General features: G+C 41.8%; 1 protein-coding gene across 1 annotated transcript in view; it reads left to right on the plus strand.

Moving 5' to 3' along the window:
- Window positions 1-18740, plus strand: part of FAM91A1 (family with sequence similarity 91 member A1) — a 42777-nt gene extending 24037 nt beyond the window's left edge. Inside the window, exons 15-24 of the mRNA XM_070940340.1 lie at window positions 2616-2748; window positions 4192-4340; window positions 5932-6066; window positions 7537-7650; window positions 9407-9479; window positions 9894-10043; window positions 11520-11627; window positions 13253-13376; window positions 13480-13549; window positions 14911-18740. Coding sequence (XP_070796441.1) covers window positions 2616-2748; window positions 4192-4340; window positions 5932-6066; window positions 7537-7650; window positions 9407-9479; window positions 9894-10043; window positions 11520-11627; window positions 13253-13376; window positions 13480-13549; window positions 14911-15117 — 1263 coding nt within the window. The 3' untranslated portion in view covers window positions 15118-18740. The remainder of the gene's footprint in view (window positions 1-2615; window positions 2749-4191; window positions 4341-5931; window positions 6067-7536; window positions 7651-9406; window positions 9480-9893; window positions 10044-11519; window positions 11628-13252; window positions 13377-13479; window positions 13550-14910) is intronic.
- Window positions 18741-24307: the final 5567 nt, after the last annotated feature.

Consider the following 24307-nt stretch of genomic DNA (forward strand, 5'->3'; position numbering starts at 1 on the left):
GGGCTGCTTACATATTAGGTAGATGTTTTAACCTCTAAGCCACAGGCTCTCCTCGCTTTGTTGGCTATACCAGGGGAGAGATTAAGTGTTTTTTATCAGGGCATATGCTCTGTCCAGGGGTAAAATGCTCCCGGTTCGGACCGGTTCGCCCGATCTGGTAGCGATGGCGACGGGTGGTTCTGAGAACCGGTAATAAAAATCCCTGCCGCGCCCCCCCCCATGCCCAGCTGAGCCGCACGATCATCAGAGGCTTTTTTTTTTTTTTTTTTACTTTTAAAAGCATTTTTTCTATAACCTCTTCCGCTGAAAAAATGCTTTTAAAAGTTTTTTTTAAAAAGTCTCTGATGATCGCGCGGCTCAGCTGGGATTCTCAGAGGCTTTTCAAAACATTTTTTTCTGCAACCTCTTCAGCCAAAGAGGTTATTAAAAAAAATGCTTTTAAAGCTTCTGACGATCCCAGCTGACTTGCCTGATCGGCAGAGGCTTTCTTTCTTTTTTTTTTTTTAAGCCTCTGATGATCCCAGCTGAGCTGCGCGATCATCAGAGGCTTTCTTTTTTTACTTTTAAAAGCATTTTTTCGGCCAAAGAGGTTGTAGAAAAAATTCTTTTAAAAATTAAAAAAAAAGCCTCTGATGATTGCGCAGCTCAGCTGGGCAATGGGGGAAGGGCAGGGATTTTTGCTACCGGTTCTCCGAACCATCTGCCTCCATCGCTACCGGATCAGGTGATCCGGTGCGAACCGGGAGCATTTCACCCCTGGTCCCGGGGCTCACGGGTTCACTTTTTACGACCTCTTGACAGGTGAGGTTAATGGGGGGCTGGATGCACTTAACAACCATGTTAACCAACTTAACCACTCCAATGAATCACTTAACAACTGTGGCAAGAAAGGTCACAAAATTAGGCCAAACTCACTTAACAACTGCTTAGCAACACAAACTCTGGACTCAGTTGGGGTCGTAATTCAAGGACTACCTGTACCTTTCAGTTAATCAGATTTTTGTATCATCATTGCATTCTTCTCTTCTTGAGTGGTGCGGTGGCCTAGAATTGGAGCTCTCGCCTCACAATCAAGAAGGAGGCTGTGAGTTCGATCCTAGGTAGAGGCAGAAATTTCTCTCTCTGGGCACAATGAGAATATATCTGCTGAACAAAGCTCCGCATTGACGACAGGAAGGGCCAGTAGACACCCCACTCCATTCAGTTGCCCAAACTCCACCCTGCAAGGGATTATGGGGTCATTAAAAGAAGAGGATTGCATTCTTCTCTTCTTCACCGCCATCATCCTTACTTTCTTAAAAACTGATTTCAACTTTTATGTAGCAGGCATGAGCTTTTTATTCAAACCACCGAGGATCAGAGATAATCTGTGGCAAGCCACACAGCGCATGCAACCGAGGCGAACAGTGGCGGGGATCAGAAGCAGAGATGGCTGGAGACACCCCTTGTCTTCCTGACATGCTCCACTCTCTTTCCAAAGCAGCAGATTGCAGGGAAGGCATAGAGCAGGGATGGCGAACCTTTTCTGCACCGAGTGCCCAAATGTGCCGAAGCGCCGGAAACCCGAAGATCAGCTGGCCAGCGCGCATGCGCGTGCCAGCCAGCTGGTCTTCGGGTTTCCTGCACGCCAGTCAGCTGGTCTTCACGCGCACCAGAGCACCGGAAACCTGAAGACCAGATGGCTGGCGTGAGCATGCCTATTTTTGGGGTGTTTTTTGGGCCGTTTTCAGGCTGTTTTTCGGCGCTCCGGCACCCACAAAGACCAGCTGTCGACGGCGTGCATGGCCACAGAGAGGGCTCTGTGTGCCACCTCTGGCACGCATGCCACTGGTTTGCCATCACGGGCATAGAGATCTGTAACTGGGGGGGCTGAACAGATCTCTTGGAGAGGAGCTTTGAAATTAGGCTGGGAGACAGAAGGTTTGCACACCTCCTCTATCGGGATCCATTTATATAGATAAGCTTTCTGTCCATAGTCATATATAGCTATTTATATGCACTCAAAGGTGGCTCAGTGGCTAAGACGCTGAGCTTGTCGATCGAAAGGTCGTCAGTTCAGGGGTTCGAATCCCTAGTGCCGCGTAACAGGGTGAGCTCCTGTTCCTTGTCCCAGCTTCTGCCAACCTAGCAGTTTGAAAGCACGTAAAAAATGCAAGTAGAAAAACAGGGACCACCTTTGGTGGGAAGGTAACAGCGTTCCGTGCGCCTTTGGCATTTAGTCATGCCAGCCACATGACCACGGAGACGTCTTTGGACAGCACTGGCTCTTTGGCTTTGAAATGGAGATGAGCACCGCCCCATAGAGTCGACTAGCACATATGTGCAAGGGGAACCTTTACCTTTATATGCACCCAAAGCTAACCTATAAAAATGGATCCAGAAGCATTAAGTAAAGTATTGAAATTTGTCTTCCATTTTTCATACAGTACAGTTTGCCCAAGTATTAGGAATATAATAGCTGCAAATGTAATAGATTTTTTTTTCCTTCAGAGTGTCAAAAGCAGCTGTGACATATTCCTAATCCTTGCGTTGGGAAGGTTGTGTAATACCTTAATTCAATTTGTTGTGGCAACCGCATTTGCGTAGATGGTACATATTTGTCTTCTCTTACTCAGGTTCAGAGTACAGGAGAGGGTGAAGCTCAAAGATACTTTGATCACGCTCTTACCCTGAGAAACACTATCCTGTTCCTGAGACACAATAAGGACCTCGTGGCTCAGGTTTCGCAGGCTGAGCAACCCACTAATGGTACAGTGAAAACATCTGTTTTAGTAGAAAGCTGTTATTTTATGTGCTCGGCGCTTACTTTCTTGTCGGGCAACTCTGTTCCAAATACGTGGTAATATCATTTGGGAGCAGAGAGTTGCTGGTGTGGTTTTTCTCTTCTAAAGATTAATTTTTGTGTGGTATTAAAATTGCAAGAAGAGTGGAACATAATCTACAGTAGCTAAGGCCAACTTCGTCTGTTCTCGTTAGTCCCCAAATAACGTTAAAGTTTATATCGCTTCCAGGACTTACCTAGCTGCAGTTGTCTGTGGGCATGGCTTGGTTGGGGGGGGGGGAAATGTGACTGGGTGGGCGTGGCCTTTTTTTTTTTTTTTTACTTTTAAAACCATTTTTTCTACAACTTCTTTGGTGAAGAGGTTGTAAAAAAATGCTTTCAAAAGGCTCTGACGATCCCAGCTGAGTTGCCTGATCGGCAGAGGCTTTTAAATGCCTCTGCCGATCAGGCAACTCAGCTGGGATCCTCAGAGGCTTTTAAAAGTAACCTGAAGAGGTTGTAGAAAAAATGTTTTTAAAAGCCTCTGAGGATCCCAGCTGAGCCGCGCGATCATCAGAGACTTTTTTTTTTTTTACTTTTAAAAGCATTTTTTCGGCTGAAGAGGTTGTAGAAAAAATGCTTTTAAAAGTAAAAAAAAAAAAAAGCCTCTGATGATTGTGCAGCTCAGCTGGGCATGGGGGGTGGGCAGGGATTTTTGCTACCTGTTCTCTGAACCACCCACCTCCATCGCTACCGGATCGGGCGATCCGATCCAAACCGGGAGCATTTCACCCCTGGTTCAAGCACTTTTGGGTTAACTGATGCAAGCAAAAAGGGCCTAAGAATTTATATAGATAGTTCTCGACTTACAGCAGTTCATTTAGCAACTGTTCAAACTTACACCGGCATTGAAAAAAGTGATTTATGACTGTTTTTCCACACTTAACGGCCATTGCAGCATTCCCCATGGTCACGTAATCAAAATTCAGATGCTTGGCAACAGACTCACATTTATGACAGTTTCAGTATCACCTTTTGCGACCTCCTGACAAGCAAAGTCGCTGGAGGAGCCAGATTCACTTAGCAACTGTGTCCCTAATTTAACAACTACATTGATTCACTTGACAGCTGTGGCAGGAACGGTCGTAAAATGGGTCGAATTTCACTTAACAAACATCTCACTGAACAACAGAAATTTGGTTCTCAATTGTGGTTGTAAGTCAAGGACTACCTGTAGTTTGTTCACCAAGAAATCTCCTTACCCATTCTAAACCTACCTAATGGTGTTCTTTTAAAAAAAACAAAACAAAAAAACCCCAAGTACTTAGATCCTGAGGAAGAGAGACCATCTAAATTTGTATTTTTCCTTCCTCTTTCCCTCTGCCCCTTTCATGTTCGTTTGCTATCTGTATTTGACATTGTTAATGTAGGTTTCCCTCTGGATTTACTACGCTGCGAAAGCTTGCTTGGCTTGGATCCTGCCACCTGCAGCAGAGTTTTGAACAAAAACTACACACTGCTTGTCTCCATGGCACCCCTCACCAATGAAATTCGACCTACCAGCAGCTGCACCCCCCAGGTAAGCAAGATCCTTAGAATAAATACCCGTAGTTTTTGGACGCACCAGAGTATAAGACGCAGTTTAGTTTTGGGGGAAGAAAATGGGGGAGTGGGGGGAATCTGCCTACCAGGTATTCATCTGGCTAGCATCCTTAGTCTGGTGAGCTTCAGCACATTAGTTTGCTGATTTTGAATGCGTGCACATTCTTTTTATCCCCTGCTTGGGGATAAAAAACAGCTTCTAAACACAGCTGATCTTTGGAGAGGGAAGCAATGAGAAAAGCAGGCTAAGTGCGGAAGATCATTAGTGCCTCCTTAGAGCTGAAAAAAAGCTTCGAAAGAGCTACATTCAGAGTATAAGATGCACCCAAATTTTCAGCCTCTTTTAGGGGCTGGGGAAGTGCATCTTATACTCCGAAAAATACGGTACATTTTTTTTAATTGCAAGGTCAAGCTGCAAGTACAGCACAACAAAATACTGAGTACATTTAAAAAGTGTTTTGTTTCTCAACTTGTTTAGAGTTTCATGAAAGTCCAAAGGGGTTGAGAAACAAAAAAGTAAAATTTACTTAGCAAAGTGTTGTGCTGTATTTGTACTGTATTGCCTTTTTTTAAAAAAAAATCCCCCACAACTATTCATAGCCATTTATAAAAGTCTACAGTGTTTCTATTTTTAAAAAATATGCACACTGAAAAAATCTGATTAGAACTTCCAAGTAAAAAAAAAAAAAAAAGCCAAGAGATACCAAAAGATCTCTCATAATAAATACCCAAGAATTGACGCTTCCTGTGTATTTATTATGAGAGATCTTTTAGTATCTCTTGAGTGGTTTTTTTTTTCTGCTTGGAAGCCCTAATCAGATTTTTTAAAAGTGTTTTTTAAAAATGTTTCAAAATGAGCATATTTTCTGTTCTTTAATAGATAAAATTCCAAAAGTCATGCTGAAAAAAAAAACCCTGTTGGAATATAGGACTAATTCCCACAGTGGAAGAATAGATGTTAAAGATGATGCAGTTGTCAGAGATGGTGAAACTGACTGTTTTAATCCAAGAGAAGAATCTTATCTAGTTTTGTTTCTACTTGGAAACCACTTCTGGATTTTTTGCTTTAAATTGGAAAAAAAATGAAACTTTGATTTTAGGTGTTGATGATTAGAATGGATTTGTTGTTATAGAAATTGCTTGAAATGTCTAGAAATGTAAAGCAAAAAGGTTGAGGTGTAACTTTTTTGCATTCGACTGCAGTGAAAAAAAGTTGGAAGTTACTACTTTTTGTTCTTCATTCCTTCCTTTCTTCAACCCTTCCTTCCTTCCTTCCTTCCTTCCTTCCTTCCTTCCTTCCTTCCTCCCTCCCTCCCTTCACTTCCTTCCTTCCTCCCTTCGCTTCCTTCCCTCCCTTCCTTCCGTCTCTCCCTTCACTTCCTTCCTTCCTCTTTCCCCTTTTTATGTATTTTTATCTTATAATTAACATTTAAAAAAAAAAAACACGAAATTGTCGGGGGACCACTGCAAATGCTGATGGCAGTGGCTCTATTCTTTCCTGCTGAGCAGAATTAGCTGCCCTGTCTGCTTTCATTCTGACTTCAGATGCCTTTTTCATCTTTTCACAGCATATTGGGCCAGCTATTCCAGAAGTGAGCTCTGTGTGGTTCAAGCTCTATATTTATCACATAACTGGACAGGGGCCTCCATCCCTGTTATTATCTAAAGGCACAAGGCTTCGAAAACTGCCAGATATATTTCAGGTAGGTGTTCCACATTTTCAGGGACTGAGAATCTTCTGAAATTGGGCCTCAGCTTCAGAACAACTCAACAACAGTTGCATGTGGAGTAAAACTATAAAAATTTGAAACAACTCTGAGCTCGGTTGTTTCTTGCAAATGTTTCATTCTCCAAACTAGATGAAGTCATCAGTGCAGCCCCTGAGCTACAAATATTCTCCTTCATTGTAATGGCGAAATTGTTTCCAAATCAACCCCTTTTTGAGTTAAAATTGGGCTCTTTTTACTCCCTTACTTCTTACCAAAATGACCTGTTCAGAATTCAAAATATTTTGCATCCCTTTGAGAAGTTATTAATGTTTAAAATCTAGGGGATTTCTAATTCATAGTAGAAGACAGGTGATTCCAGGGATAAACCATATAATTAATCTAAGCCATTATCATTTGGCAAAAGAAGAAATCATTGTGTTTAGAGAACTTTTGAAAATGGGCTGAATCACTCTCTTTAGTGGTTTTGTTAGATAATATACACCTTTTTATATTTATTGTTACTGCTTTTTAATTAATTAAAAAAAAAAGGCAAAACACAAAGCTAATAGTGATAACGATACATTCATTGTCCAAGAGTAGAAAAAACACATTAAAATGTTATATAATTAAATGAAATAATATGTCAAGAACATAAATGTCATAAACTCCTTGGAGGTAAGTGCAATCAGGACTTCATTGAGTGAAGGGAAGGCATACATTTATTTTTCAGTGCTGCAATTTCAGTTTTTTGACCATGGAGAATCTATTTACATTACTCAGTTATCAAATTCCATGTATTGGGTATGCTGTTCAAGAAAATATTATCCTCTGAGAATTTTAGCTTCTGTCACACAATCAACTACTTTCTCCCAAAACTTGTTAAGTAGAGGATTATTGTAAAAATGTGGTTTTAAAGAAGCATGATCCTTATCACATCTCCAACAAAGTGCTGTTTTTTGACAGTCCTTTTGCATCCAAATGTAATGGAGTCCAATACATTCTAAATATGATTTTTGGTTACATTAGCCATGATTTGAGATCCACTGACACACTTGCAGCAAAAGTTAAGACACTCTCCCGTTGTCTAGAGAATATACCTCTGATTCTTTATATAATAAATTGATTTATTGATAACAAATTAGCTACAAAAAGAAATACACTTTCTGTATTATTACATTAAGCCTTTCCACCAAAGATAGTGCCCAGGGAAATTATAAATATGGCATTAACAAATATATTACTTGAAAAAGTATGTATTAAATAAATACAGATCAGGTTTTGCATATTTTCTTTTCTCCCAACAAAGAGAAAAAGATTTAAGCCAGGTGACGAGGCTGAAAGGAGAACCAAGTAAAATTTGAATGGCAAAACGTGCAGAAAAATACAGATACCGAATAACACTATTGTAGAAGGAAATATCTTGTTAATTGAGTCTTTGTTTGTTTCTTTGCATTTGATTCCCAGGGCTACGACCGTTTATTAATAACATCTTGGGGTCACGATCCAGGAGTAGTCCCCACTTCGAATGTGCTTACGATGTTGAATGATGCTTTAACCCATTCTGCTGTCCTGATTCAGGTACGAAGACTTCTACAAAAACAAACTGAATAACTGACTCTGATTTTTTTTGCCAGGGTAGAAGCAGAAAGATGAATAGGCAAAGAATGGCTGGTAGACTGTTCATTTAAGCGTAGCTTATTAAAATTTCTGGTCAGCAGTTTTTAATCATAGAATACAAAGGGTATCTTCCAGATGTGTTGGATTAGACACCAATTACATCAGATCAGCCAATACAACCTCTTCCACAAAGTTCAATTTCCAATGGATGGGGGGGGGATCATCACATTGTTTTATATGACATTAACCACCAGGAGGTGCTGCATTACCACTTTTGTCTTTATTGGGAGTTGTCAGATGCAGATAGCTGGATGTTACTGTGTGAAACTCCACTCGCAACCCTTCACACTTGAGAGGACTAGATATAAAACTAATTTTAGGAGTTTTGCAGGTCCGGGTGCTCAGCAGTTGAAGGACAGGATATTTAGAAATGCTGGGTCTTAAAATTGGCTTATAAACCAGTATACAGACAAACATTTTTTTCATTTGTACAGGTAGTCCTCAATTTACGACCATTCAACTTACTGACCATTGGAAATTACAATGACATTGAACAAAGTGATTTAGAGCCAGTCCTCATACACAATCATCAGCATTCCCATAGTCATATGATCAGAAATTGGGCACTTGGCAAGTAGCATATATTTATGATGGTTGCAGTGCCCCTGGGTCATGTGATCGCCATCTGTGACTTTCCTAGCCAGCTTCTAACAAGCAAAGTCAACGGGGGAGCTAGATTCACTTAACAACTGTGGGGATTCACTTAACGACAAGAGCAAAAGAGGTTGCAAAATTGGACTCAACTCATTTACCGTGTTTCTCCAAAAAGAAGTCCGGGTCTTATTTTCTTTTGATCCCCGAAAAACCGTCTAGGCCTTCTTTTTGGAGGGTTCCAGTTATTGACTCACATCGCGGCAGTGGCACTGACAGCCCCGCCCTGCTGGCCCACTTCTTCTGCGGCCGCTTGCCGCCACTCACACACATCACCCCGGCCTCCGTTTTGCCTTCAGATGCCTGTCGGAAGGCATATGCAGCCAATAACAGCTCTGGATCGATCCGGAGCTCTGTTATTGGCTGCAGATAAGAGATGCCAGCAGGCATCTGAAGGTGAAACGAAGGCCACGGCGACACATGTGAATGGTGACAAGCAGCCACAAAAGAAGGCGAGGCAGGTGTCACGGTGTGCAAAGTAAGTAGGGCAGCTCCACCCCGCCATCCCCACCCCAGCTTATTTTTTAACGGTGTGCCTCGCCCCACCCCCTGAACCCCGGGGTGGGCGGGGTCTTAATTAGGGCTAATTTTGCGGGTGGGGTTTAATTTGATCGCATGCGCTCAAAAACGTGATAGGGCTTCTTTTCAAGGTGGGTCGTCTTTTTGGAGAAACATGGTAGCATCCACCTTGCTTAGTGATGGACTTTCCAGTCCCAACTGGGGTCATAAATCGAGGATTACCTGTTTTTCTAAGATGCCCTAAACGTTCCTATCCTACCTGTATTTTATCCTAGCAACCCCTTTGTAAAATAGCGCTGAGAGAGAATGACAGGCCCAGGGTCCTTGGGAACTTCATGGGCATAGAGAGAGTTGTCCCTGGACCTCCCCAGCCTTAACCCAACAACTCTTACCAATATTCCAAAATCACAAAGCGTTGGAGAATGCAGAACCGAAAGTTGTCAGAAGGCTGCCAATTTTTTACCTTACTGTACCTCTTGGCATTTAGGGACATGGCATACACGGCATGGGGGAAACTCTCCATATTCCATTTCCACTTGATGAAGCAGAACAACAAGGAGGTAAGGTGGATTGATTGATTGATTGATTGATGATTGATTGTTCACACGTAATTAAATCAAGACAGAATTTTGTTTCTATCACTTCATGCTTCTACGAAGCAGCCTTAGACTTCAAGTCTAGAGACTTCTGCAAAGTCTTATATCCTGAGAGGAAAGCCTGCTCACCATCAATAATTGTTTGTTTTTTTTATTAAAAGTTTTGATCGCACATTTTCTTTCCCTAAGAAAGTACAGAAACAAAAACAGAAACCCCAAATATGAAAAGACACTGTGAGCACATCAAATCCCAAACTTGGACATTATAGCAGCATTCAGTAATTCTCCAAATCTTCTTTATATCCTCCTGTTATCGTCCATGGTTTAATGTAGTAAACGGATTTAATATACTCTTTTGGGGGGGGGGGTTATGTCTAGATTTCTCTCGTCTCAACATGGGTGTCCATAAAGCACTGAAGATGTTGAGGGAAAAGATGGATCTGCAGCACTTCTGCGGCTACATCACCATGTTGAACCCTTTCAGTCACCCCGTGAAGAGGAAGTTGAGTGATGCGTCTGAGGAAAAAGGTTGGTCCTGGGTTGTCAAATTGGGTAGGGTTGTTTGTTTGTTTTTTTAAATTGAATTTGTGGGCATTCTTGCAAGTGGTGAAAAGAGATCGGAATCGTAGCAGGATTCTTCTTCGTTCGTTAAGACGTATTCAACTAAGAAACATATTCCAGAACCTTACATCCAGAGCAGTGGTGGAATTCAAATTTTTTTACTACTGGTTCTGTGGGCGTGGCTTGGTGGGCGTGGTGTGGCTTGATGGGCATGGCTCGGTGGGTGTGACAGGGGAAGGATACTGCAAAATCTTCATTCCCACCCCCCTCCAGAGGAAGGATATTGCAAAATCTCCATTCCTACCCCACTCAGGGGCCAGCCAGAGGTGGTATTTGCCGGTTCTCCAAACTACTCAAAATTTCCACTACTGGTTCTCCAGAACCTGTCAGAACCTGCTGAATAGCACCCCGATCCAGACCCTTTAGTTACAGCAAATGCAGTTCATCTGCATGTTGTTATTTTAATCCAGGGGTGTCAAACTCAATTTCATTGAGGGTCACATCAGGGTTGTGTTTGACCTGGGGGGGGGGGGACTGGGAGGCGTGGCCAGGTTGGGCATTGACAACAGGGCTCTTGTTTTTGGCCACAATGGCCTCCTGCAGCTCTCTGCCAGCGAAAACGGAGCCCAGAGGGGCCGGCACAGCCATAAACGGAGCCCAGGAGGACTGTGCGCAGCTCTCCCAAGCTCTGTTTTCACTGGCAGAGGCACCGCAGGCTGGTCCTTCGCTGTTTCCAGGGCGGCCCCGCAGGCCAGATCTAAGTACCCTGCAGGCCAGATGCGGGCCATGGCCTTTGAGTTTGACACCCCTGTTTTAACCATTCAGTCGCGTCTAACTCTTGATGACTTTATAGGCAAGTGCTCTCCACGCTAACCGGTCAAGGACAGCATCTTTCAGTTGTTGGATGCCCATTTTTTTGTCAGTTTTTGATGTTCTCAAGCCAGCAGATTGTTTGCTTGCCCCTTCTTCTTGTTCCACTACTAACCATTCCTAGCATCATTGCCTTCTCCAATGAATTTGCTCGCATGACGTGGTCAAAGTAAATCAGACGTAGTCTTGTGATTTTGGCTTCTAGTGATGTTTCTGATTTTATACGATTCAGCACCTCTCTGTTCGTTGCTCTGGCTGTCCATAATATATGCCATAATTCACGTCAGCATCACAGTGCAAAGGCATCAATTCGTCTTCAATCGGTCGTTCTTGGTGCCCAGCTCTCACATCCATCCATCGTTATAGGGAAGACCACAGCTCTAACTAACCAGCTTTTTGTATTTACTGTATATCAGTCTTTCTGCTTTTTCCAGATCTTATTCCTGTTAACCACTGCAGTGCGACCTAAGGTTATCCAGTGATTGATTTCAGGAATAGAAGTGCCATTGTGAGCAATTTTTGATCTGAGGAAGATACGAGTGTATAATTTTAAGTGTTGATTTTCCTCTTCAGGTGAGCCAGAGCTTGCCCTGGGCTCAGATGTAAACGGAAGCACAGAATCCTTTGAAATGGTCATCGAAGAGCCTTACGTAGATCCTGCTGCTAAACAAAGCCCAGAAGGTAATCTTATCAAAATGGAGAAGACTCGGGTGAAATGCAATCGGTTCGGGCGAACCGGTAGTAACAAAATGCTTCAGGTTCACCCGAACCAGTATTTCCGACAATCAGCTGGGCGACGATCAGCTGTGACACATGATTTATATTAACTAGAATCGTCAGATTTCCTGCTTTCTAGCTAATCTAAATCACAGGTCCCCCCCTCCCCCTGCTGTTCTACTTACCTTTGCAAGACTCGGAAGGCTTCAAAATGTCCTCTTTTTAGCGCTACGCGAGCGTGCCTCACACCTAAGCGCACCCTCAGTAGCAGACTCACAGAACCCCTAGCAGACTTCAGAGGATTTCACCGCTGGGAAGACTTTATTATTAGGACATGGAGAACCTTAAATGGCATTACACTGTAGTCCATGATGTTCTCTGCAATCTGTGGGTAATTTATAACAGTCACACACACACACACACACACACACCCAACTTTTTGAGCACCAGGAACCAGTTCCGTGGAGAGAGGTTTTTCCATGGACCAAAGAGCGTGTGGTTTTGCATGTTGCCTGCATCCCATAGATGGGGCTTCGCTTGTTTGCGCAACTTGGTTGTTTCTATGCAGTGGAGTGTTGCCAGTCCACGGACCAGGGGTTGGGGACCCCTGAGCTATAACGAGAAGCAGAAGTTCCAGTCGTAGATTGGTTGGGCTTTGTGGTAGAAGAAATGGCAAAAGGAGGAAGGGCCGCATTGAACAGTTAGTCCTCGACTTACAACAGTGCTTTGAGTGACCATTCAAAGTTAACAACAGCACTGAAAAAAATGACTTAGGATTGTTTTTCACATTTGCGACTGTTGCAGCATCCCTATGACCTGGCAACTGACTTGTACTTATGACGGTTGGAGCGTCCCAGGGTCCTGTGATCCCCTTTTGCGGCCTTACAAGCAAAGTCAATGGGGAAGCCAGTTCCACTTAACAACCTTAACAACTGTCGTTATTCACTTTACAACTGTGGCAAGAAAGGTCATAAAATGAGCCAAAACCCGGTTAACAAGTGTCTCCCTTAGCAACAGAAATGTTGGGCTCGCTTGTGGTCGTAAGTCGTGGGCTACCTGTACAAGAGGAAGAGATCATTATTGCATCATCATCGTTATTGTGCGGTCATCACTCATTACTAACAATGTAATTTGAAGGTTCCTAAATTCACAAAAATAGGGATGCGGTGGCTAAGACGCTGAGCTTGTCGATTGAAAGTTCAGCAGTTCAGCTGTTCGAATCCCTAGTGCCACATAACGGGGTGAGCTCCCGTTACTCGTCCCAGCTTCTGCCAATCTAGCAGTTCGAAAGCACGTAAAAAATGCAAGTAGAAAAATAGGGACCACCTTTGGTGGGAAGGTAACAGCGTTTCGTGCGCCTTTGGTGTTTAGTCATGCCGGCCACATGACCACGGAGACGTCTTCAGGCAGCGCTGGCTCTACGGCTTTGAAACGGAGATGAGCACCGCCCCCTAGAGTCGGGAACGATTAGCACATATGTGCGAGGGGAACCTTTAGCTTTAGCTTTAAATTCACAAAGGTGTTTAAAAAGTCATGAATGTTGGCAGCTGAAGTCCCTTCCACTTTGCCCTTTCTTGGTACCTTTTCAGTCCCTACCACAGAACTGGAGTGGGTTCCCCTGGAACTGAGCTTCGGAATCCCACTGTTCAGCTCAGACCTCAACCGAAAAGTCTGTCGGAAGATCGCCAGCCATGGATTATGCAGCAGAGAGAGGTGAGGCTTGGTTGGATTATACCGAAGAAAAATAAAGCAAATTAGCGTTCAGTTATCAGATACGGCACATGACCCTGACGCTTTTTCTGTTGTCTTTTGGCAGCCTTCAAAAACTGTTACATTCCAGCAGAAAACTTTCCTTGCAGGTCCTTAGTTTTGTTCATTCATTCCAGGTAAATGCACTAAGAACCTATTCATTTATTTATATGCTGATCAACTCCCAGCCACTCCGGGCGGTTTACAAATTTCTGTCAGGATTTTGCATCTGGGCTGATGGATGATTAATCTTTGTCAGGAGCTGAAATGGGAGCATGTATCTAAGTCCTGTTGGAGAAGGGCGGTATACAAATTGAAACAAACAAACAAACATATAAATAAATAAATCTCATGATCTTTTGACTGGAGATTCCCAGTCATCCAGGTTGTCCCAAAGATCCTTTTTTCAAGAGGCAACTGGGCTTTTCTTGTTTTTTTTTTTTTTTTTGAAGACGTTTCGCTTCTCATCCAAGAAGCTTCTTCAGCTCTGACTGGAGGGTGGGGAAGGGAAGAATTTCTACTCCTTGCAGACAGCTGGTCCTTTGCATCCTTTTTAGAGGGTCGTTGAAGCACTTATCTATCCTTAGGGTCACCTGAGTAGTGCTCCTGGTTCCTGTAGTCTGCAATTTTTTCTCTGGAAATCAGTTCATACTCCCACACCATTTGAAGGGTATCCACCCCAAATTGGATATCTAAAAGTTTATAGAGATTTTCAGACATCCAGATCATGGTTGTCCCAAAGGTGCTTTTTTAGGAGGTAACTGGACTTCCTTGTTTTTGAAGATGTCTTTGAAGACATTTCGCTTCTCATTCAGTAAGCTTCTCCAGCTCTGACTGGATGGTGGGGAATGGAAGGATTTATACTCCTTGCAGACAGCTGGTCATTTGCATCCTTTTAGAGAGTTGTTGAGGCCCCCTGGAAGTATATCTGTGTCCTCATGGTCACCTGAGTGGTGCAAGTGGGTGTGGAGCCTTCTTGGAACTGCTGAAAGGACTGTGTTGTAGACAGATGATGTCTCCCCTTCTGTCAAAGAGGCCATCTATGTCAAAATTGAATAGCCCTCTCTCAACAGAGGGGGAAGCATATGGCATACAACCAGTGGTGGAATTCAAATTTTTTTACTACCCGTTCTGTGGGCGTGGTCTGGTGGGCATGGTGTGGCTTGGTGGGTGTGGCAGGGGAAGGATACTGCAAAATCTCCATTCCCACCCCACTCCAGGGGAAGGATACTGCAAAATCCTCATTTCCCACCCCACTCCTGGGGGAAGGATATTGCAAAATCTCCATTCCCACCCCATTCTGAAGCCAGCCAGAGGTGGTATTTGCCGGTTCTCCGAACTACTCAAAAGTTCCACTAGAGGTTCTCCAGAACCTGTCCGAACCTGCTGAATTTCACCTCTTCATACAACAGTCATTCAATGAATGGTTGTAAGATGAGGACCACCTGTAGCCAAACTGGAATCCTATTGAACCCTGTGCCCCCTTCTCCTCCTTTAGGAAAACATTTCAACCGTGGAGTTGCTTTCAGAGGCCAGTTTTTCTTCTTCTGCGTCAAGTTTACTTTCTCCTCTAACTTCTGCCGACGCTGGGGTTCCGCTGCCTGCCAAGAATCTCATGTTTAAGGATGGCGTGTTATCGGAATGGAGCGGACGTTCTCCTTCCTCGGTCCTAATTGCAGCCATGCCCCCAGAACACGTAAAGTAGCATGGCCATCACAACTTGCCTTTGGACTTCTGGTAACCAACTGCATTCAACTCAACAGTGCCAATCTTCTGAAACTTGTGATGCTGTCACAACACACATTCCCCTGCAGTGAAGGTGTTAATAAAGGGTGCGATGTTACATTTCAATGGGGGGAGGGGAGGAGGAAGAGGCATTTGGTCTCCCCGTTTCTTGCATGTTCTGCCAAAACGAAAAAGCTTTTGTTCATCGTTGGCCTGTCTCTTTATCTCAAGACTATCAATCTTTTCATTATTATTTTTTTTAACAGACCGTCCCCTTCCGAAGCTTTCTGATCATTGATTGAATTTCTATGCTGTCGCAAGGGATAATAGCAATTTTATATATATATTAGTAATGCTGACCTTAAATTTGCCTGGTTCTTTTGTATTACAATAATACGTAAACAGCTAAAACAGTTTTCGATGTTAGAAAGGCACAAATTATACTCAAATAATGCTCCGTGTCTGTGTCGGTGATTCTGGCAACGCTCTTGAGGACTAGCAGTACAAGGGACTATCGCCAACCTAGTCTATTAACTACCTGATTAAAAACAATGGTGGGAAGATTTTGGCACCGAAACATAGATGCTCTTTTGTACTGGGTTTTAATCTGAAATTTTGTAAACATCTGCCGATGCCTCATGGGAAAACATTAAGCGATTTGATTAATATTCTCCTTTCTAACTAAAAAAACCCGCTCGCACGCAGGCACGTCATCGTAGAGTTAGCTATGCAAAACGTTTTACACATGATGGATTTCAGCCTATAAGTCCTCCGTTGGTGCGAATTCATCATCCCATCTGGAATTTGTCTTTGGAAAGCGCCAAACAAGCATCCCAAAAGCTGAACCCGGAAAATTTGACTCTGTTCCCTTGGGTTTTCAAGCACACTTCATCGGGCAGCTTGGGGAAAAAAAAAAAAAGTTAGGTGAAAAGGTCTGACTTAACAAAGATAGGCGACAAGCTTTTTCGACAAAACCTTTGGAAAACATAACGACGATATTCCGTGTTGTCGAAGGCGGCATAGGAAAAGCTTTCAGTGAATTCTGTTCAGGGGTAACCGAGACTTTCAAGGAAAAGGCCAAACTCAAGAAAACATTTACCTACCATGTAGGAATAGGCAGATAGAGGGAGATACTAGAGCTATAAGCAAGGTATTAAAAAGGAAGGCAAGTCTGGTATAGAATTGGGAAGCTTTGAGGATAACCCTCCTGGGGGGTTTCCTAATGCACCCGAACAAACTGTCCATACAGATCGCCTTTCTCTACGGCTTTCACTCGTTTCAGAGGAATAGATGTTTTAGTGGATGGCCACAGCAGTTGAGGTGCTTTGTTCATTATTTAAACCGTTAATGGAAATGATTCGTGCGGGAGTCTTTCTAGAGAATATCAGTGTTCCCTTCCTAGAAGGGCAAGAGAAAACGCGCACAGTGTTGTTTGATAACTTAGTTTTGTAGGGTCGATAACACATTCTGTAATGCAGATCTGCTCACTTCAGGATCTTCTCGGCGGTTGCAGAGTCTAAAAAAACGCAGCTGTAAGAAGTTAGGGGTTGGAATTGTTTCCTAATATCATTGTGGCCTAAAGTTGAACGATCCAGGGCTTTGCAGGAAGGCTGGCTGGTTTCTTTAACTGGATTTCTTTCTTTCTTTCTTTCTTTCTTTCTTTCTTTCTTTCTTTCTTTCTTTCTTTCTTTCTTTCTTTCTTTCTTTCTTTTTAATGCAAATCAGCTGGCTCGAATGGTGGAGATGTTTGAGGGACCAAGAATTTAGAGAGCACTTATTTGACATTCCAGGAGGATATAGCAGGAAATGTTTTTTTTTCTTCTTAAAAGGATTTGCTGTCCATATTTTAAAAATTAGAACTTGGGTCGTTGGATATTGTTTGTTTCTTTTTTTTTCCTTCCCTCCCTCCCTCGCACAGTCACACAAAGACACAAACACAGAGACATAATCCCCTTCCATTTCCATTCCACCAATTCTGATTCTATTCTTTTGAAGAGCAAGAATAGACAAAATTTGTATAAAGAGCCCTATTTTTATCAAGCTTTCGTTTGTCAGCATTTTATACCCTCTTTCCCCCTCTTCATATTAGGATAGAGCTTTGATATTATAGTTAACACGCAGCTTCACCTAAAAATGTAATTTATCACCCACCATGTCAGTACTTCAAATACCACAGCTGTTACTTAAGAGCTTTCTAACCGAGAAGGGGGAAAAAATAGGAAGAGGGTAAATATGAAGATTGATTGTAGTTCAGAAGCCAGTTATTGTTGGGAAGCCAAATCTTTTAGGAAGGGGCACCATTTAGGAAGCAGGCCCATTTCTGGGCATAAGCATCAGCTTATTATGTTGAAATCTTCAGGCTGAAGACCCTCTCATGGAGATAATTAGATATCTTCTGGGTTCCTTCCAGATTCTATTACAAACATCCCTAGTGACTTGCCCACTCTGAATTGCCCTCCTTCAAGGCTCCTGTGAACCCTATTTGCTACCCTGCTTTTGGTTTCAATATACAGTTACAGTGTGTAGAAGTGAGGGGTCCTTGGGCCTCTCTGAGCCTGCTTGTTTTCATTACCCAAACTAGGTGACTGATGCCATTACCCAGTTGGGTAATGAAACGTCTGCAAGAAAACAAGCAAGCTCAGAGAGCACCAAGGACCCTTCATTTCAACCCTCAGGCTTCTTACTTGATTCCCAGATGTCGGATAATGCATTCCCTAATTATTTTTATTTTTTTAGTCTTATAATTAATTAAAGTTTCCATAAAACTACTGGTAGGCCAACTGCCTTTTTGGATGCAGTTATGCAAGGCGTGAGAATCCAGAAAGGTAACACTTAAACTAGATACGAAGGAGGTGCTGGATGGTGAATAATGGCTATATTATATAAGGGGTCCTGGATGGGTCATTCTAAGCCAAGCCTTTGCTTCACTGACCCTTCTATAACAGAAAACAGAAATATACAAAGCAGAGCCTTAATTTGTCATTTTGTGCGTGTGTTTTTATGTGTGCTTGTGCTATATTTTAGGGGGGTTTTTTGAATGATGATTTAAATATACTGTGAACAAAGGCAAAATTTTAACATCTGTGGAATCCATTATTTTTTTTTTAATCTGTTTTTTTCCCCCAGCAGCTTTTACTTGTCCAGAATCAAGTTAGTAATATTTTAGGCCATAACATTTCATGGTTTGTCTTTGTGCTTCATTATTAAGATGTAATCTGCTTTTTGAATTTAGAGTAAACGAGGCATCCAGAAACAATATTTTTATTGGACTTGCTCTGTGAGTTTCTCCAGAATGTGTTTTATTGCAATGGTTTTTTTTTTATATATACAACCTCTTCTTCTCTCAGCTACCTAATCATCTAAATTGTTCCTTTTGATAATCCTGTTACTTTTCTTTGCATTTCCTCACTGTTTTTAATGCTGCTTGTATTTTGGAAGGTTTTAAAACACGGGACAGTAACAACCAATGAAGCAATCCAGTTTCTTTCTTCCTAACCCGATTTTGACCATATACAGTGAAATGTACAAATGCTGGAATTCAGTTAACTTATTGGAACATGTAACATAAATGTTTACAAATAAAATTGTGTTGCTAGTCTGGAACTTTTGCGGATGCCTATTTCTGAGATTTGAGCATTTTGACAGTAGATGAATTTACATGTACCAAGTAGTCTTCAACTCACAACCATTCATTTAGTGATCATTTGAAGTTACAAAGGCACTGAAAAAAAGTGACACGACTGTTTTTCACACTTATGACCATTGCAGCATCCCCATGGCCATGTGATCGAAATTCAGATACTGGGCAACTGGCATGGATTTAGGACGGTTGCATTATGATCCCCTTTTGAGACCTTCTGAGAAGCAAAGTCAGTGGGGAAGCCAGATTCACTTAACAACTGCAGTGATTCACTTAACTGTGGAAAGAAAGGGTGTTAAGGAATTCGCAGAGTAACCCTTGAGCAGCAAGGGTGTACACATGAAAGCGATTGAGAGTAGTTACAAATAAACATAGCCAACACTCAGATACACAGTTGTGTTTACTTTCAGGAAATAGTAAGGCACAGTCCAGGTCATACACATATAAAGCAGAAGATAGCAAAATGACAGTCCAGGGATAATCCAATAACGAAGTCTTCTTACCAGTCATTGTAGTCATTCACATTAAACAATTCCTCTGGATTTGCAAACAGTAGCATACAGAGATATCAGCAAGAACAGCAAAGAGCAGCAAAGAGAAACAAACCATGTTTCTAGCTCCCTCTTAAGGAGATTGGCTACAGAGCTAACCAATCAGGACACAGTATTATGCAATACAGCAGTCTTAAAGCTATATTGAGGGTTTATATATTGCCAATCGAACAAGTCAGGTAATAATCATTTCCTAACAAAGGGATAAAACTCAGTTTCTGTCTTCCTTAGCAACAGAATGTGGGCTTAATTAGACTAGCTGTATGTCTAGGTCCTTTATATTACTAAACAGCTAATTGAATGCTTCCCAGAAATACGGGTTTTTTTTTTCTGTTATTTATGGGATTGAATCTCAAGCTTAAAAATAAGGAACTTCTTATCTATGTTATGTAGGAAGTTAGCACCCACCCCTCTCCTAGAAAAATGAAATATTCTAGGAAATATTAAAAAGGCAGAATATTATATTTTCCCCAAAGGAGAAACAGTTTCTAAAGACTAACTCAGAGCCGCACAGCAGATATTTTGGTGCCAACCTATCTACAAGACAAAGGCTGGGCCAGCTTATCTACAAAACAAAAGACCTTCACCCTTAGGACATGATAGGATTAGCCCTCATTCAAGATCCAAACCAGGACAGAGCCATTAAGCCATAATAGGAATTGCCCAAAGCCCCTTCATTACATCATCACCCAGCAAGATTCAACCAAGCCTGGGACGCAAGACAACCTACAAAGTTACCCCTGCATGGCCCCATGAGAGTTTGACAACCAATCACAATACCTGCTCTTACACAGGAACAGGAAGCTCCAAGGCGAGGCCCAAGTGAGAGTATAAATCTCTCTCCCTCTCTCACCCATGTGCTCTTTTTTGCCCAGGACCTCAAGCCATGTGGTCCTGTCCACCATTAAACCATCTTTCCAAGCAGTCTCCATGTTTCCAGTGACTGTCTTCCCACTTGGAACTGAACCCAAATGGACATTTCTTCCAACAGTTATTTCAAGCAGCTAAAATAATAAATTGCCTAACGTGGGAAAGCTTTAGATAACAATTGAGAGGTAGATGGACAAGGCCTCTTCCGCAGCCACCTTAAAAAAGATTCTCTAGTTAAAATAGAAAAATGCCAGAGGCAGGAACCACAAACCACCAAATGTGGGCAGACTTCAGATTTTAACACAATCGCAACCCTTTATATATACCCCAAATATGAATGTGTGTCTTGTTTCTGTCTCTACTTTTATTTAGCAGATTTAATTTTTTTCTCCATCGTGGATTGCTGTTGCTGAGGTACTTGACAACAGTTTATCAATCAGATTTTAATAAAAGAAATAAATTGGAGGTGCACATTCTTTGATTGTGAAGATATAAATTGACTTCACTGAAAAACAGTATTGGTAGTAGAACAGAGTAATGTACAAGTAAAGGAGTAGTCCTGTTGATTTTGGCTAAATGTCCAGTTCAGTGATTTTCCACCTTGCAGCTTTCAGATGTGTAGACTTCAATTCCCAGAATTCCCCAGCCAGCAGAGGGTTGGCTGAGGAATGGTGGGAGTTGAAGTCCACACATCTCAAAATTGCCAAGGTTGAGAAACACTGATCTACCGTAGTTACTATAGTGTGCATATTATTCATACGTACAATATCTCAACAGGCTCAAGGTTGACTCAGCCTTCCAGCCTTCCGAGGTAGGTAAATTGAGGACCTGGATTGTGGGGGCAATAAGCTGACTTGAAACACCGCTTATGAGGGACCAAAAGCCCTAATAAGCAGGTATATACAAAAAGAATGAAGGCTATAAGTGCATTGTAAGCCGCCCTGAGTCTTCGGAGAAGGGCGGCATATAAATTGAACTAATAAATAAATAAATAAATGATCACGCTATACAATAAGCATGTTATGCAATGCCCGCTTTTTTTTTTTTTTTTGACGTGATCCATCTGAATTTTTAATCGCACTATTTGACAGATTTCCAGGACATTTACATATAAATAAGAAAGGGATCTGCCTGGAAAAGCAAAATTGCAACACTTTTCCATAGAATCACCTCTGGGGACACGGAAGCCATCCAGAGTTGCATGATATATGATGGGTGGCTATATATTATTAAATAAACAATCCAAATTTATTTGATATGGACAGGAACATGCAGAATACAAAACCTTTAATCTCCTTATCCCAATGGTGGGTTGGTCCTGGTTTGGTCCGGTTCTTGCGAACCAGTAGTAATGGCAGGAGGCTCCGCCCACCCGCCCGGACATCATCATGGACGATCTGCGCATGCGTGCTCCCGTTGCGAACCGGTAATAAAGGTAAGTGGAACCCACCCCACCTTATCCCTCCAAATATTTTCCGCCCCTCTTTATGAAGGTTTGGAGATTTTTTTTTGTTTTTTAGGTTTTTTTTTTTTATGAAATACAGTTTCTGAATCTGCAAGACGTCTGTAATATTTGCCTATCAACATCTATCCTTCCATTCAGCCAGTTGTGTGTGTGTGTGAGAGAGAGAGAGAGAGACAAGTGGAAAGCTGCACTGAAATATTTGATTTAGCCATTCTTGCTATTGAAAAGGTAGGAACCAAGCTGACTGGGATGAGGTAGGTTTTGTTCCCCAGTGTATCTCCTGCTTTCTCTCATTTCATTCCCTCTTCATCTCAAGTTGCTTTTTTTCCCGTCTTGACATTCCTTTCTGGTGAATTCATAGAGATTTTTTCCTAAATATCTTGGAACTTCAGGATTTCTGGAATCTGCTGATGTTTCCTTACGTGAAGCTTGGCTGTTCAACTTGGGGATGTGAAAACTTGAGTTAAATATAAATTTCTTTTCCCCCCTGAACTCCCAGCTTGACGCTATTAGTCAAAGCCAGACTGCTGTCCCTGACCTAGTTTTTGAGGTGCATAATTTTCATTACCGGTACTTTTAGGGTTGTAAGACATACAAGGCCAAATTACATGTTACGTGATTTAAGTTCTGGGTCAGACCTTGTGAGTTAAACAGAGTGTGGAGTTGAACTAGAGAATAGAGTAGAATTAGAATAAGAATAGAACACAACACAACAGAAGAACAGAACAGAACAGAACAACAGAACAGAACAGAACAGAACAGAATCCAAAATTGTAGAAACCTTTTGGGAAAAGTGTATTTTCTAAAACTAGCTAATAACACCACTTTTTTTTAGTAGTACCATAAAATTATATATCAATGGAAAGATAATTTAATCAAGAATGTAATGCAATAACTTTTATTAGAAAAGCAGTTACAGTATAAAGAAGAAAAGTCAAACACGTAGAAAAAATGAGATATACAAAAATTATCACCATAGAAAAAATGATATACAAAAATTATCATGTCAGTTAATACTTAGTTGGGCAACCTTTAGCATGAAGTTAATAGTTGGGTAACCTTTAGCATGAATTACGGCCTAACAACATCTTCCCATGGAGTGAACCTAGTCTTTTAGTTCTGCAGCTGTTATCATGTGAAACCAAGATTGAATGATTCCTTCTGTTAACTGGGTTTTATTGCTGGGCCGCTTCTGACTAACAAGTTTCATTAGTCGACTCCATATATTTTCAATTGCGTTAAGGTCTGGGCTATTCCCAGGCCATTCCAGCAGTGGAATAGGATTATCTTGAAACTCCCCAAAAAAGTGGTGTTATTAGTCATCAAACATCAAAAATACACTTTTCCCAAAAGATTTCTACAATTTTGGCCACTACTGTAGAATAGAATAGAATAGAATAGAATAGAATAGAATAGAATAGAATAGAATAGAATAGAATAGAATAGAATAGAATAGAATAGAATAGAATAGAATAGAATAGAATAGAATTAAATTCTTTATTGGCCAAGTGTGATTGGACACACAAGGAATATGTCTTCAGTGCATAAGCTCTCAGTGTACCTAAAAGATATAAGTGATTAATCATTCTGGGAGTTGAAGTCCAGAAGTTACAAAGGGGCCATAGTTCCCCACCTCTGGTCTAAAATAATGTTGTAAGTTGAGTATTTCTATGCAGGAGAGGGAAATCCAATCAGTCTTACCTTGGTTTGCATAACCTTTGTATTTGCCCTAAGCAGCTGTGAGGACCCTGCTCAGGCGTATGAGGGGCTTATGAAAATTTGGACTCAATTGCTAGAATAGCAACAGTTAAATCAGCTAAATGCAGCTTTTTCTGGGCTCGATGTGACTCATCCAAGTGAAACGCAATACTCTGGGGTCGTGTGCATAGAAGGAACTGTCTGCTATTTATTTGGTGTGCTAAACATCCGCTAACTAAGATTTTAAAGCTTATTAAGCCAAGAAATACCTCCCAAACTCCACAAATAAAGGCCTACAACAACCTTCTCACAGTTCCTAACCTTTCTGTGCTGGCTGGCAGTTACAGGTAGTCCTTGACGTTCAACCATTTGTTTAGCAGTCATTTGAAGTGACAATGGCATTGGAAAAGTGATTTACAAACAGTCCTCACACTTATGACCACAATGACGTCTCTATGATGACGTGATCAAAATTCGTACGTTGCACAGCCCTGTGTTATATATTCACCATTTATGATCTTCCCAGTTGGCTTCTGATAAACGAAGCCAAACGGCAACCTGGGTTCATTTAACAAACATGTGATTCCCTTAACAACTGCTTAACAACGATGTTGAAAAAGGTCATAAAATTGAGCGTGGCTCACTTAACAACCACCTTTCTTAGTAATATTCCAGTCCCAATTGTCATCATAAGTCGAATATTACTGTGTTATTAACTCTTAACTTGCAAATATTTTAACCATCATTTCTATATGAACTTCTCTTCTCTTCTCTTCTCTTCTCTTCTCTTCTCTTCTCTTCTCTTCTCTTCTCTTCTCTTCTCTTCTCTTCTCTTCTCCTTTCCCTTCCCCTCCCCTCCCCTCCCCTCTCCTCCCCTCCCCTTTCCTTCTCTTTTCCCTTCCCTTCCTTCCCCTTCCCTTCTCTTCTACTCCCTTCCTGTTCCGTC

Source organism: Pituophis catenifer, unplaced genomic scaffold (assembly GCF_029215685.1).
Source record: "Pituophis catenifer annectens isolate HBS135680 unplaced genomic scaffold, rPitCat1.0.hap2 SCAF_3, whole genome shotgun sequence".
NCBI lineage: Eukaryota > Metazoa > Chordata > Lepidosauria > Squamata > Colubridae > Pituophis > Pituophis catenifer.